This window comes from Engystomops pustulosus, chromosome 10 (genome assembly GCF_040894005.1).
Source record: "Engystomops pustulosus chromosome 10, aEngPut4.maternal, whole genome shotgun sequence".
Lineage (NCBI taxonomy): Eukaryota > Metazoa > Chordata > Amphibia > Anura > Leptodactylidae > Engystomops > Engystomops pustulosus.
In genome coordinates, this window is record NC_092420.1 from 75,011,180 (window position 1) to 75,027,773 (window position 16,594).

Consider the following 16,594-nt stretch of genomic DNA (forward strand, 5'->3'; position numbering starts at 1 on the left):
AAAGACACTGAGCTTTTAGTGGAACAAGAGAAAACCCAAAAATCTGATAGATTTGATATCAATTTACTTAAGTATTTCGGGTTTCAGAATTTAAAGGAGCAGTTAACTTAATCGACATGTGTTCTCAATGGAGAGAAGTGAAATTCAGCATGTCCAATCTTTCATGCCATCAACATCATGTGACAGAAAAGTCTCCGCTTCTCTCGGGATATTTTGTGCTGTACTTGTTATTTATGGTAGGGTGATATTAAGCAGAGCTATGTTGTTTTAATGTATGGAAGAGTCAGATTCTGAATAGAAGAGTTATGTTTACTCCAGGCTGCCAGTGAGCTCCGCCTCCTTCTTTTGATTGACATCTTGTTGTCTCTTCAAAAATTAGCCTTAACAGACAGGTAGTCGTCACTCTGTCCTTACCAGAATGATGTCCCTTTCACTGCATTTAGCAGTGAGCACTGTGCAGACAACTGCAGTTCTTGTTGCCATTTCATGCACCCTGCAATGGACATAACGAAGCGCCGATGGGCGGAGCCAACATAGACAAAGGAGAATCTTGGGGAACAATTTTAGTTGCGGGAGGAGGCATTTTTAAGTTGCAACGTCTGCAGTGGGGGAGGAGTCAGGTTTATTGTGCCAGTTCTTGATGATAGGTTCCCTTTAAGATGCATTGAAATATGGTTGGGGAGGAGAGTTTTTATTTGAATAAACAAAAAGCTTTGCAGATTTGTAAAAACTAAGAATGTCCAAGATAACAATCAATGTACGAAATACATAGAGACACTTGATTTGTAATATGTGACTGTGAAATCTGAGGAATTAGCCCAGAAAGCTGAAAGGGGCACAGGGGGAGAGGGTATGGAAGGAGTATAGGGGGTAAAGAAATCCAGGAGTGAATGCAAAGGAGGGATCAATACAGTCAACCATGATCTTGGTGGTAGATACTCCAAGCACCACTAACCCAATATGGAGGACCTCATCCAACCTCGAGTATGAAAATATTGTTTTTCATTTCTCATAAGATGGCATCTACTAAGCATCCCAAATATCCACTCTACAAAAGCAACCCATAAAGGCTACACCACATAAAAAAATCTATTTAAATGAATAAAATCCAAGGTTCCCACATCTTTCTGAAAGATTTGTTTTTCCGATTTGCCCTGCAGGCCAGTTATTCTTGTCTTTAAATTTGGCCTTTTCCCCCCGACCAGTCTGACACCTTAGGAGGGTTACCTGTTACCTGTTTTGTTACCTGCATTGTGATATGACATTTGTGGGATGGTATTTTGTGCCTTTCTATGTTAGTATTTTGTGAAGCATATCATAATTTGATTGGGTTTCTGAAGTGGTATTTTGGGCTGCACTGTGATATGTGACAGTTGTGGGGTTGTATAAAGTTGAATTCAGGGTGTGGAGTAATATGTTGGCTGATTTTGTAGTCTCCGGCCCTCCCGTATGTCCAACGTAAAAGGGGTTGTTCATGAATTTATATAGATTATCAATACCCAACTGCTGCTCCTATCAACTGTTTGAATGAGCATAGTCACAAAGCATGGAGATAGTTGGCCTCAGTAGAGTGGCCGGATGTTGTAACTGCAGCCACAACTTCAGTAGGAAAAAGTTACCGCTTCCCATCATGACACCGACCATGGAGCCAACTCTTTCCAGGATTATGTTCTGTGCTTATGCAAGTAATTGGTACATAGCTGGCCGCCCACTGACCAGATATCGATGACCTATCCTGAGAACATATCTAAATGAATTCCTTGACAACCCCTTTAAAGGCCACAACAGTCTGTTTTCATTGTATTTAATTCCAGCACTGACTTATAATGCATTTTCTGCACTTTTATGACCTTATAAAAGGCCAAATAACATCTTGCACCACATAACCCGCTGCCCAGGGAATCCTATTTACAGGCATCATAATCATGAATTTGCATCTGTCATTGACAAGCTCTTTTCTCCTTTCCTGCAGCCACTGACCTTACTGTGGGCAAGATTTATGCTGCTATGATGATCATGGATTATTATAAGCAGAGTAAAGCGAAGAAACAGAGACAACAGCTGGAGGAACAGGTGAGAACCTATAACCAGGTCCCTGGAAAACCAGCGTGACGTCTGTATAACAGCAGAACTACTAAAATGCATGTGGAGACCCAAGTAATGACTGTATATGGAATGCCTGATGTGCCATGTGTCATCTATACATTATAGTGTGCATGAAAAAAAGCACACAGTAATGCTCTTTATCCAAAGCAGCTTTATAGCATATAGGGAAAAGATATTAAAGGGGTTGTCTTGTCTAGCAGAAAAAAATACCGAAATAACTTGACTATCACTGAAATAGTTCAACTAAAGGAAACTGTTAAAGTTTCTGACACGACACCAGACTCTCCAGTGACTGTATATAAAATCATTTTTTGAGAGCGGAATCATAAAGTGAAATATTCTCTAGGCAGGCAAGGAGTTAATCCTTAGCCTCTGGTCCTTATCTTTCTGAGGTGTATGGACTTTCAGATATACTGCTCACTGCAGGAGAAGAAAGCACCATATGTAAAAGCGAAGTATATCACAAATATCACGCCTCTCCAACCTCCGATATTGGAGTGGTTATCATGGACGGGGTGTGCCGTCCGTGCACTGCCCCCTCCATCAGCTGTAAGACAGGTGGTCCCAAGTCTTGCTTCCCCATGGTTCACCTAACCTGTGGCTCCCAGGGGTGAACGAAAACCTTAACAGGGTAAGTATGAAATGGGTGACCCTACTAGGGTCTTATACTTACCCTCTAAAGGTTTTTTTTTAAATACCCAACCCAATAGACTCCAAGGGTAGTCCGCTATATATGGTATTCCCCACGATCAGATGAGCTATACATTATACAAAGCCAAAAGTAGGAGGCCGGTCCACTGTGTAGTGGCCATTTCAAAGTACTGCACCTCAGCTCAGATCCTGAGCCGTGCGCCCCAATATGACCTTCTTATGCCATATGCCATTTATAGTGGTTGTCTAATTGAGATATCCCCTTAAAAAATGTTGTTCTATATCACAAGAAAACAACAAATTAGGAAGATTAATTATGGAATTGGTGCATCCTTATTAAGAATCTTCATTATCTTTTCTAATGACTTATTTTCAGGTTCTAAATTGTTCCCCTTATTACCCTATATATCAGGTCTCGATGGATTCCCTTATCTTTGACTAATCTGCATATTTACTTCTTCAACAGAAAAACGCTCCAATGTTTCAGAGGATGGAAGCTTCGTCCTTACCCGAGGAGATATTATCCAATGCCAAAGCCTTACCGTACCTGCAGCAGGACACCCTGTCAGGCCTGTGAGTTGGTTGTGTAGCTCTATATGACGTAGTAATGGTGGACGTTGCGACAAAGGAGGATTAGGTGAACGATGCGGCCTGTCTTTTCAGGGATGCCTTCCCATCACTCAGTCCCTTGTCCCCTGAAGAAATCTTTCAACCACCTTGTCTGGACAGGGACGATGAAGACTTTGAAGAGCAGCTGTCTCTGGTAAAAACAGCTTTTAGAAGAGCTTAAATAGGCCATTATCGTTGCGTTTCATTCGATGCATTAAGGAGGAACTGACACATTTCAGGACGTTCTCTGCTCTTATAGATTGGGTGCTGTCACTGTCATTGTGTATTTATTAAGTATTGGGCGCACAGAAGACACATTAGATGTTCTCTCTATGCACGGCTGCCCAGCGTTGAACATTGTGTTCTTTTATTTCTTTAAATAGCTTAAAAATAGTTTTTTCTTATGTAAAGCTCCAAATCCCCTGCATAGATATAGAAATATGTGTCTTCTCTGATGATCATATTGATGGATTATCAAACATTCAGGGGCAGGAAGTTGGACGTTCCAATCCCTTCATTATTTAGGCTACATGCACACTGCCATTGCCCGCTGTACCGTAGAAGTGCCAAAGGAGAGGAGGAGGGGTAGAGCGCCGCTCACCCCCTCCATAGGAATATTTGGCGCACGGCCCCGTATTCCGTTGAAAGATAGGACATATCCTATCTTTCTACAGGCTACCGCTACCGCTCCTGTACGGCACCATGGGGCCATAGAAGTGTATGGGGGACATATATACGTTGGACGTATTTATACGTCCCCCATATGTTCGCTTGCGTGTAGCCTTACCTGGTAATTTGAAGAGAAACAGCCATTGCAGAGGGTTTCCAATAGGGGATAACTTGGGGCTAATACATAGGGATAGACTAAAAGTGCACAGGACATGGGCTAATATTACAAAAAGGGATGGTAAAGAATGGGGGGAGATTTATCAGAAGTGTTTCAGAGCAGAACTGTTTTAGATGCTCATGGCAACCAATCAGAGCTCAGTTTTCATTTTCCCACAGCTGTTTATAAAATTAAAGCTGAGTTCTGATTGGTTTCCATGGGCAATTATAACAATTTAAGCTCAGACACTTCTGGATCCCCATGAATCATGGTCTTTTGTACCCCCATTGCACCCCAAAAGATAGCTGAGCATGGTGCCATAGAAATGAGCAGAGCAGCAGGGTGCACGCACGACTGGCTGCTCTATTCATCTGCAGTACAACAGCCCCCTGTTCTCATGATCCATGGGGTCCCTCACTGATTCTCCCACTGATCAGCAAGTTAGCCCCTATAATGTGGAAAGGGTTTAACATGTCTTTAGTGGACACCCCCTTTAAAAAGGACTCCATCATGAACTATCATAGCACCTGTTAATTCACCCATAAAATGTGTGCTGCACACAGCAATATTTTTACACCAAATGTGATGGAGTTTGCAATGGTGACTTAGATACAGATATGAAAAATCACCTACTAAGTACATACATGGCTACCAGACCTTGTGTGTAGACTGATCCTAAAGCCATAGTCATTCTATCTGTCTAAAAGTAATTCCAACCAAGAAGGTATTTTATCATGTGACAATAGACAGTGACTGCAGGATCAGACTACACTGGGTACATCTGTAGTCTGTTACCAAGGAGACACCTGAAAGAAAATTATAGGAAATTTTTAGTCAAACCTCATTTCAAATTTTCTTTTTTACTAGTTACGGTAAATTCTTCTTGTATCCCAATGTATAAGGTGCAGTATTTTGAACCTTACAGTTGTTGTGACCGATTACAAAGGACTTGGCTTATATGTGGGATGTCTTGTTTTGTATCGTGTTAAAAAATGATGACAGACTTGCCACATTGAAATACCATGAGATGTATTCATTCACCAATCTGCAGTACGTCAGTGTGTTTGGTGCCAGATGTTTTATCACTAGTATGTTATCACCTGGTACATTGATGTCATCCTGTCTGCAACAAGAATGGAAGAATACTAAGTCTCTCAATGTAAAACATGTTGTCAGCTCATTGATTCTGCCTGGTCACTGCAGTGTATAGCTTTGTCCACACTTGGGGTAAGAGCGCTATGCTGTGTCCCTGTTGCAGTGTCATTGCACTGTGTGTCTTTAAGTCTCAAGCATTGTTGAGTGCCTCCATACCCACCAAGAACCGTTTTATCTACAGGGCACAAGGACCATTCCCATTGCATTTCTGAATACCAAACATAGAAAAATAATTATAAAAGGAAATCCAAACTTTACATTTTTTGTAAAAATTGACTAGATTTATTTACTAGAAATATGAAAATACGTTCTCCTGAATGGGACAAGGAAAACCATGCCTATTTTGCTACCTTGTAAGGTAGCTCCCTTACTATCAAGCATGATTTTCAGGAAGCCTAGTAAGGACATAATGTGGGATCAAAGCCACTTTTTTTCTTTTTTTTTTTTTTTCTTGTATCTCTCTTGAGGGAATGTTGGTTTAGAAAGGGATAAGATATGATACTTATGAATGTTACTGACTTTAAAAAATTATAATATCAGAGTGGTGAAGTGAGTATGTGTTGAAAAACAAGAGATGGATATGTCTAAGTTATGACATGTGTTTCTATGTTTCGCAAACTATTTAATAATAAAAAAAAGCCAAATATATCTATTCCACATAGGTTTGACTGTAATCTAACATCATGTCATTAAGCTTCCAGAAAGTTATGCTTGATGGTAAGGGGCTGCCTTACATGCGTTGTTTTTCTTGTTCCTTCCTTGAAAATGTAGTTGCAAATTTCCCCAAAATCCCCACGAGGAGCATCAATGGCTATAAGTCTCCACATGCCTGCAAGGTGACCTTAATTGGCAAAGTCTCCGTAGAAGAACTCTTACTCAATGTCCCTAGATTTATAACTAATTTATGAAATTATGATTTTAAAACCCAAATGTTTAGGAACTTCTAGTAAAGATTTCCAGCTCTGAGGAGCTGATGCCAGGTTTGAACTAAAGGCATTACCATGTGGAGAACCCAACACATCGGTCCACCATACTAAATGCAAATTTAGGTCAATAATAATAGTATACTTCTGTGGCAGTTTTTTGGCTCTACCAAAGATTAAAACCAATCGGAAAGGGCCCCCGAGCTCCCAAATTCAGGGAATCTTCTTACAAACAGAACAATTAACTTTACAATGCATATTGGAGAATTTCCCTGTATTATAGTCATAGAGCTTTATGTCCACCTGTAAATACCTTGTTACGGTCTATTTAACATATTGAGAGTACAGAGAATGACTTGATCAAATCTACGTAAAAAGTTGAGTAGCCTGTAAGTGCACTGAGTATCTAACCTTCTCATGAGACAACGCTTATCTGAGCTCTGGATACTCCGTAGGACAGCAAGCTTTTTCACCATCACATTATCGTACAATATCTGTTATAAAGATGACATTTCCCAGAATACAGATCACCACAACAATGATGAAGCGGCAAAGAATGCCCAGAACCTAAGTTTTCAAAATTATGAAAGCAGCTCTGTACTAGAATAATAAAAGTAGAAGTTACAAACAAGAGAAGTTCCACACCCATAATTTGACCTGTTACACCAACATTATTGTGAACATAAAGGTACAATGTCAGTTACACATACTATATTAGAAAACCGAATACTCAGTAAACTGGCCTATACAGAGTTTTTTTTTCATATATAGCCAAGGCTGCAACCATAGAGCTTTCTTTTTCTCTTTACTTGAGACCGGAAAAAAGGCAATTACACAGGTAAAAACCCTTCGGAGTGGTAGACATTCATGCAGACATTGCGGTATTCAGTAAAGTATAAGAAAGCTCTATGGTTGCAGAAGGGCTGGTTCTAATGACCAAGAGCTCCCAGGAGCTTGTAGTGTTATTTACTCCAAAAAGTTTTTCCTTTGTAAAAATTTTTAATAATAGTCTATAAAGAGGTTGTCCGGCTGTCAATTTTTTTTTTAATTGGCCAAGGTAGTATAAGATATCAGGAGCGATCATACTCTACTGGTCTTGACTTTCTAGCCGTTCCAACACAGGAAATGCCCTCTAATTGGATGAGTTGCCATTTCCTGTGTGTCAAAAGGAAGCAGCGGATCAGTGTGGTCGGCATTACTGTATATATATCAAACATAAAAATAACAAAAACCTAACATTATAACAATATATCAAAACACTATATTTTTGAACCAGCTTCCAGATTTATTCCCGATGTGATGTAGAACTCTGTTTCCAATTATAGAATGAAGGTGGACAATAGTCGCGAGCTTTCTCCAGCTCACTGCAGTGGACAATTAGAATTGAAACGTATTTATAACTTGTTCCTGCTTCTTAAATGCTCTTGGTGCATACAGTAACAATGTGCCGCAGGCTGTATTAGCTAGTGACTTGTATAATGGAATATCTGGCACTGACCCTGGAGTGGGTGGCTGTCTACCAGAAGGAAAATCATTGTGCTACCAGGTGACGGAACAATATGTGCAATGGAAAGCTGGTCCCACGAGCTGGCTGTATCTTTATTTCCAGGAGCCAGAGGTTAGAAAGTTTAGCAGGGAGCAGCTCCCTAGCCGAGGCAGCTACATCCCAGTGGAGATGCTGGAACGCCCAGCGTCTGTGAGAGCTTCTTCCATGCCACGTCTGGCAGAAAACCCCCAGGTAAATACATCAGCACAATCCCTCGATGATCAATCACATCTGTTTCTCCATTCTCCTTTACTAGTTACACATTCACATTCAATATCTGATCTATTAACGAACAACAAATCAAGAACTTCCCACCACGATTCCTGCCCTGACCGACATTATAGGCCACACGTTCTGTTGCTTTTCCTGTTTGTCTATCTGCTCTTTTGTTCAATTAATCAACTATCATTTCATTTGTTTTGAAGGGGTTTGCTTTGCTTGTTTCTGTTGTTTTGTTCTTCTGTTTGTTTCTCTGAGTTTGTTTTCTTCATTTTTAAGGAGACGGTTCTATTGTTTGGTCACTTGACCATTTCATTTATTTTACATTTTATAATTAGTGGGGAACTACTACCGCCAAAAAGGATTGGCGAAACATTTTGGCCTGCAGATGCTGATGCTGTTGTCTAAAGTAATATGTTCATACATTTTATTTTCAGTAATTCCCCTTTAATTATAACTTTAATCTATTGGGTATTTTTTAAAATATTTTGATAATTTATTTTTATGTTTAATAAAGGGGCAAATTATTTTACTTTCATTTGTCCCCTTAGATCTAATGCACATTACTACATTAATAACTAATATTGTACAAAGCTATAATACTGAACCCAGAGAAATCTATCTCATTATGACCCTTAATTAATGAGTAGGCACTCAAAGGTATTTCTTATAGAGTTGGTTTGATATAAATTGTGGAATTTTAATTTACGCATTGCAGTTTGGAGGTATTCTCATCTAGAAACAACAGGGCAGATTTATTGAAACTGACTCAAACATGCTGGTCATTTGGGGTTAAGAAAAACCACTCCTGACCCCTATATCCATTGGCTGTACAGTGCTTGGGAACACGGAACCGAAACATCTTGTCTATATTGGTCAACACCATAAACTACTTCCAACTACATGTCCTTATGTTTAAATCGTGCCTAACATCTTATCTGTGTGGGAGTTGGTTGTTGTTCCCCCGATCAATTAGTAATGGCCTATCCTGAGGACTGGCCTAAAAATTTTATTCTGGCAAGGCCTTTCAAATTTAGGCAGTAAGACATCTTATCACAGTAATTCACATTGAAGCAGATGAAAAATTGGTGCTGCTTCTTTAACAAATTTTAACCAATTTTTGAACAAAAATGTCGATGTCATGGGGCCTACTTGGGCCACAGCCCTGTATGATAAGCCATACAGGCTTTCTCTCCTGTGCCATTGGACTAGCAAGAAGGAAAAAAGTGCCCTAAAAAGGATCAATACATTTTGCCTACATCATTTCTACCAGGTCCATTCAAAATCGTTAATGTTATTTGAAAATCTGTCCCAATGTTTCTATAGGAGAATATAGCTCTGCACTGAGTAATATATAGCAATGTACAGAATATCTATGTATTCATGATATAAAGAGCCTTCATGTAATGATATGGGCTCAGTGAACATTACATCGCTATGTGCATTAGTTACAACTAGTACAAATATTGTTAAGCCTTGTATAGGACCTCCCCTATCCCCCTATTTCTTGTTCATCTCTACTAAGCTGGAATCCTTGAAGAACTTTTCCCAAAATTAACAATTATTCCAATTGACAGAAAAGGACCCCACCACAGGGACTAACCCGAGAGTGAGTCCTGATTTTCTGGTCCACAGCTTGTTGTGGCCTCTAGTGGGCCGCCAGCAATTAGACATTTACACCTATCCCTTGGATCGGTAATAAATATCAGTTGTGGGTAAACCATTGGGCTGCATTTTATCACACCACTTTCTTCAGCCCTCTGATACTGTATGTATAACAAAAGAACTACCTCAATCTGACCCGTGTCAAACTTTTGCAATGAAGTAGGGCAAAGAGAGTTCTTGTACTCTTTTAGTAATCCTTTGCTAAATTAGTAAACTCAAGATCATACTGAAAAATATCCTTCCAGAAGGTGCCCTTCAATCATATCTTTAGGAAATCTGCTCTGGATATGGGTATTTTACTCAAAAGATGAAAGAGATGGGTTTAGAGCTTATATACAGGTAAGAAGTCCTATGGGCAGATATTTTCTTCCTTTTTTGGCTCACTTTGACATTGCAGGTCTTGTCAGATGTCACCTCCATGCGACGATCCTTCTCCACAACAGCGGACAAGCGTGCACGAAGCTCCTGGCTAGAAGACTTCACTTTAGATAGGAGTGGTCTAGATAGTGGGTACAAGCAGCAGCGCCGCAGCTACCATGCCTCTCTAAGACTATCCACTCATCGAATGAATACAGATACAGGTTGGTTTCAATTATATAGAAATTTTGTTGTAGACACAGGTATTTGTCACTCTTTGATGCTGCGTGGCAGAAAACCTTCAATAGCTCTTTTGGCTCCTCCATACACATGAAGTATGAGCGGCATTGCTACTTAGGGTCCCTAGACCTGGACTTCGGTCAGAAGTTAGGTTAGGCGTTCAGGCTCACCCATCAGCCAGCTGTGGTAATTTTTGTTAAGGATGTTTGAAGAGGATTTACGGGCTCTTTAGACACCCAAGGTGACAACCCTTTGAATTATGCCATGGGGATTGATCCTAGGGGAAATTTGGGCGCAATAACCATGGATCATTAAAACATTGTAGGATTGAACAATACCCCCTGGCTCTGATTCGTTTTACCAAACCAAACTTTTGTTCAAAGTTCGTCCAAACTCTGCGAACCTGAATGGGCATGGTCATCACTATTAATAAGTTCTCAATTAAAGTTCTCAATCACTGCTAGACAGAACATGTATCTTAGGTTGAGAATTTAGGCTCTAGAGTACAAGAGAAAAGACTTTGAAATTTCACTCTCTTTTGCAGGTCATCGGTTAGACTCTCACCGTTCAGGTGGAAGAGAAAGGGGTCGTTCTAAGGAAAGGAAGCATCTTTTATCACCCGATCCTTCACGGTGCAATTCAGAGGAGAGAAACCCACAAGCTGCGTGTGAGCATAGGGATCATCAGTTATCCCCTAGTCATAACCATGGCAGTATGCAGGTAAGTACAAGAGCACTATGTGCAATTGCCAATGAACTTTAGTTGCTAGTAGTGTAGATTTGTACCGTGTTAGCCATGGAAAGCAGAAGAAGAGTGAAGAAATCAGGCGATAACTTTTTGAGGCTAACTGAGTATATTTGATGGTGAGCTTTCGAGAATACTAGTTCTGTTTGTCAGACATGACGTTATGCACGAAACAGAAAATTCACAGCATTTGATACACACTAGACAGTGATCATCAAAGGATATTAAAAAAAACTTTAAAACAACAGATTGATAAATATAGGGGCATCTTATTTACTACAGGACAGCAATAAACACATTAAATAACCTGTGAGGCATGACTAGAGAGCCCTGGCTCTTATCTGCTTGTGGCTTCCAGGTCAGAGATAGAAGGTCATGAAGTTGGCATGAATGTTAATGGGCGTATAAATTAATAAGGAGATTCAGCACCTTACAAAGTGGTCTTAACATTCATGCCAGCTTCGTGACCTCCTACCTCTGACCTGGAGGCCACAAGCAGATAAGAGACAGGGCTCTCTAGTCATACCTCACAGGTTTTTTAATGTGTTTATTGCTGTCCTGTCGTAAATAAGATGTCCCTGTATTTATCAATCTGTTGGATTAAAGTTTTTAATGTCCTTTGATGATCACTGTTTAGTGTGTATAAAATGCTGTGAATTTTCTGTTTCTGTTTCTCTGTCTGACGAAGAGAACTAGTATTCTCGAAAGCTCACCATCAAATATACTCAGTTAGCCTCAAAAAGGAATCGCCTGATTTCTTCACTCTTATAATGAACTTTAGTACCAGATAAAACCCATGAAGAAAAGTGACACTGCTTGTGATCAAAGTGCCCCTCCCCCATTGATACCAAAAATGAACAAAGGTTTAATAATGATATTTAGTTTTCATTCTTCTCAGCTCCTCCTTTTAGATGACATTTAGTGTAAATAGTTTGCTTACGTTTTTATAGCATCAGTTGTAATATATTGATTTTAATGATTTATTAAATTATTTTCATGTAGAGTTACAATTTTTTTTTTCCCTATTAGATGCTAGACTCCTTGAATGAAAGTTGTATTCCTTCTGATACCAGCACCCCTAGACGTGGGCGACGCCAACTTCCTTCTGTGCCTGCAACCCCAAGACCTCTCATTTCCTTTTCATCTTTAATCCGCCGACAGAAACACAGCTCACCTCCCCTTAATGGCGGAGACAATACACCACCTCTTCCTTGTGAACCAGGCCTGAGCGAGTCTTCCTGCTCCCTCCAGGGGCGTCACAGCTCACAGTCAACTCCTCAGCACTATATCTCAGAGCCATATTTGGCCCTACATGAGGAGATGCAAAGCTCAGACTGCCCAACTGAGGACACACTCACTTTTGAGGTTGCTGTGGCTACCAGTCTAGGTCGTTCTAACACCATTGCTGCTGCCCCATTACGTCAAGGGTTGCAGATGCCCAATGGTCACTACCGTCGCAGGAGAAAGGGTGGGATACCAACTGTGATAGCTTCCCGTGAATTAAGTGACACAGAAGAAGATGATCGTTGTTAAGTCAAGTTGGGGCATGCTTGCTGTGCCACAGCAGATATTATTTCAATGGCCCCTCCATCACATCTCTGAGCTTCTTTCAGAGAAGCCCCACAGCACTCACTGCCAATACCCTTAACTAAACCACATGTCCAGGCCAAAAAGGGTTGAAGCGTGGATCATAAAATCTTGTGCCAAAAGAGAATTAAACTGTCATAAAGACATGTGCAAGAGTTTAAAGGGGAGGCATGGAAGGGATATGACGTCAATAGCATAGTGAAGGTGAGTGGTCTAGAATATGTCAGAAGGTGGTGGAGAACATTGTCTATGGATTGTTCACTTCTGATCGAAAATCGTTTGCCAATACTAGAACTGTGGTCTTCAAATACGAAAAAATGATCGTCTGCCAAAGTGATCTACCTTTAATGAGAGTACCCTATGTTAAAAATACTTTCTGAGGTGGGGTTGGGTTTATCGAAAGGACGGCCATGAAGTTGTGGTTACTGATGGACACACCAATTTACTCGAGGATTTCTTATGCAGTTGTGTGATGTTTGTATAACAATGATATGCAAAGATGTTTGGGAGGATTCTCCGGCTCTGTTATGGTTGCATTCTCTGAGCCTGTAAGCCCTGGTCATGGAAATCGATATTTTGTTTATTTATATCCAAGTCCTCTACTCGTGATAAGGGTTAGATATGTGAGGTTATTGTAGTTGGCAACCGGGTGATTATGGAATCAAAGGGAAACATTCTGTATGTGGACGCACGGGAGAATCTTAGTTCATAGTTTAGCATGCTTCACTTTGCATGGATTTAAAGAGAACCCGCCATGCAAATAAATACTTAATTAACATCTATGATTAAAAAGCATTGCCCCAATCCCTGTCCATGGCTGCAATGTTACAAAATCTGTTTGTGAAATTATATTCCACTCACCTGATGTGAGTCTAATCACTCCAAGTGAGTCCAATAAAGCCCTGCATATTCAGTGGTTACTTCATTGCACTGCCTCCTTGTTCACGATTAACAGGTCTCACTGCTAAGACATGCTGCTCTATGGAACATTGAGTGAGACAGCTCTGTTTCATCATTGGTCAATTCATGTCATGTAGCTCCTTATATTTAGTTACTTGGTGCCACGTTCCCACCACCCCCTAATTCATGTCATGTGACCAGGGTGATGTCCTCTAAGGTTCTGTTACATTTGCACAGCCTATCTTATGTATATAACCGATCACATGAAATCACAGCAGCCTCCTTGGAGGATGGGGCGGAGTAGAAGTCCACGGAGGCATGCTGTAAAAATGCTATGAAACTTCCATGTGATCAGATACATACCCCATATAAGGGGCTGACGTTGCAAATGTAACTGGGTAAAAGTCCTTGGATGACATCACCCTGGTCACATGACATGCTGAGAAGAGGTATAAGACCTGGGGAGGTATAGATGGGAGGGTGCGGCCAAGCAGGACATGCCCACTCTAATGCCATGTAACATAAGATTAAGTTGATTTATGGGGGTGTGAGGGAAACTGTTTTTAGCTAAAAGAAAGTTAATAGGGCTATGTGGGAACCTGTCACTAGCTGTATTTGTGAAAATGTGGTGACAGGTTCCCTTTATTTAGCCCATGGGTTTAAAGGGATGTGTCTATACAAAGGCAATAGCTATTTCTACTTAGATGATTACAACTCACCTCCCCATCCCGTCCCTGGGTGCACTGGTAGATAAAAAACATCTAGATAGCATGCCAATTTTTCAGTAATCGTTTCACATTTTTTTAGAGTACATATTTTTTTTATTAATTAGTTGTCTATTGTTTTGAGCAAATTCAAAATGTCTTCTAGTTATTTACAAGCAAGGTTCTTCTTAAAGGGACATCACACCCAGGAATAAATGACAACAGCAAATGTGAAATACAGTTGTCTTCATAGTTTTGTATCTGTAGCATTGTTTTCTGCACGACTTGACAGTTTCGTATATAAACAGTTTTGCAGAGAAAAAACGATGGAAATCTCCTGTTAATCAGTTATTCCTTCACGGGAGAGAAGTCACCAATGAAGGGTTTACTGATCTGTTGCTCCTCCCAGTTGTCTTACAATTAGACACGGTAGAGTGAGGAGATCTTCTATAGCACATAGAGAAGACAGCCTAGGATCACATGAAAGGGAAATATGAAGGATGCCGGGATCTTCCTCTGTTTATTGTTCATACAAAATAGAGTAAATGCAGACTTACCTCAAAGTAGTCTTGCACATATCCAAAAATATGAAGTATATTTTTGGAAAGTTCCAGATATTGGTGATAAAATTTGGTCATTCCTAATCTATTGGCAATACTGATTCACCTACTCCAATAGTTGTGTCATTTCCTTTAAAAAATATATACAAATAAAAAAGCCCACTTTTTACTTGACTAATATAATAGCGGTGACTCCAAGGGTCCACACTTTATACACGGGATATGTAGCTATAGCAATGGTGGCCGTATAGGTCGGGGGTGTATTATGCAGGTTTTTGTGATATGCATTTTTCATATGCCATGATGATTTATTTAGGAAATAACACAAAGCCATTCTTCTTACTGTTGTAGTCTTTATGTTGTGAATACATGCTTATAGTATTAGAGGAAATAGGCCTGATTGCATCAATTATGCATCTAGCAGAACTGTCCAGAACAGGACAGCCATTTCCCTACACAGGCCCTTTTTAAAGGTCCCCTATTGGTACAAGTTGTCACCCTAGGCCCCTTTAAATAGTCCCCTACGGGTAGCAGTAGTCCCGATGCTTTACAAGGCACCCCTGTTTTCCCGATTCCACTTGACACACACGAAATGACCTCTTAGCCAATCAGTGCTCACACAGGTGATTAATCTTGGCCAGTGATTGGCTGAGCAGCGTCTTCTACGTGAGAAAAACAAAAATTAAAAGCATCAGAATCGAAATGATTGGTTGGTATGATCATTCTGACTTGTTTTTATTATTTGACACATTTTGTCTAGTTTTGTTTACAAATTTTAATTGGCATATTTGTGTCCCTTTCTAAAATTGCGATTTTTGCATTTTACCTTTAACATTATAATCTACTGCTCAATTCATCATAGACAATGCATTGGAAATGCAACAACCATCGGTTACATTACTGATACCGTTTCTATAGCTACAAAAATAGGGTTAAAGGGCAGAATATCATATCTGAACATCTGTGCAAAAATGTGTAAACAAAACGAGAAAAAAAACGGTTCATTGTAATAGATTTTCACTAGTTAGTAAATCAGTAATGCTTGTCAATTAGTCTCTAAAAAATTTTTTTTAATAAAGTGGGGGAACGGTATTGGCTGTTGTACTGTTCATGTGAAATATGTCTTACATCACAACTGGAACGATTTTCTAAGTTAGTAGTAAATGGGCCGGTACCTTTCTGGTGGATGACTGTGGACCGAACCAGAGCGGGCAGTTCACTAAAGATCCATTTCCATGCCGCAACGATCCGTCTATATCTTCTGAGGAACAGGCCTTGTACGTTTAGTTCTTCTACAGCGATGGACACTTCCAAGTGCTCTGTACATGAACTGACTTCACTCTGTGTAATGCAGGATAGAAGTCACCAAATAATCAGGTGTCGGGAAGATGTGATTGTATTATAAGAAAAATATCCTGTTTTGCCCAGAATTAATACAAGAAAATAAATGTAAAAAAATAAATCTTGGGATTTTAGGGGATTTTTTTTGTGAAAAAAAATCTATTAAACGCATTGTAAATAATTCTCAATATTTCTTGTCATTTTTTCTGACTTTTTCAGTCCAGAAATAAAACTTGAAAAATGAAAATTTGTCGCTGTGTTGTTGTATCAGTAATGTTTTCCTTGAATCACCTTTCATATTATATGTCTGATCATTTCTTATATATTCCTTAAAGGGGATTTTCTTTTTTGACCACTTATCCTTACGTAAACTAGCTATGTGCGGTATTGCAGCTTAGACCTACTTTCAGCGTAGTAATCCAAAGAAAACTCCTGGAAAACCTTTCATATTTGATGGGTGT

The 16,594-nt window shown here is 39.8% G+C and overlaps 1 protein-coding gene across 8 annotated transcripts in view; it reads left to right on the forward strand.

The window, feature by feature from the left end:
* The window catches only part of CACNA1E (calcium voltage-gated channel subunit alpha1 E), a 499,672-nt gene extending 484,763 nt beyond the window's left edge, over positions 1–14,909 (forward strand). For 6 of the 8 annotated variants that reach the window (XM_072129136.1, XM_072129135.1, XM_072129142.1 and 3 more), the window contains 7 exons: positions 1,973–2,073; positions 3,224–3,330; positions 3,421–3,520; positions 7,880–8,008; positions 10,098–10,281; positions 10,842–11,017; positions 12,071–14,909. In XM_072129136.1, coding sequence (XP_071985237.1) covers positions 1,973–2,073; positions 3,224–3,330; positions 3,421–3,520; positions 7,880–8,008; positions 10,098–10,281; positions 10,842–11,017; positions 12,071–12,574 — 1,301 coding nt within the window. In that variant the 3' untranslated portion in view covers positions 12,575–14,909. The remainder of the gene's footprint in view (positions 1–1,972; positions 2,074–3,223; positions 3,331–3,420; positions 3,521–7,879; positions 8,009–10,097; positions 10,282–10,841; positions 11,018–12,070) is intronic. The other 2 variants (XM_072129138.1, XM_072129137.1) reach the window with 1 other exon arrangement.
* Positions 14,910–16,594: the final 1,685 nt, after the last annotated feature.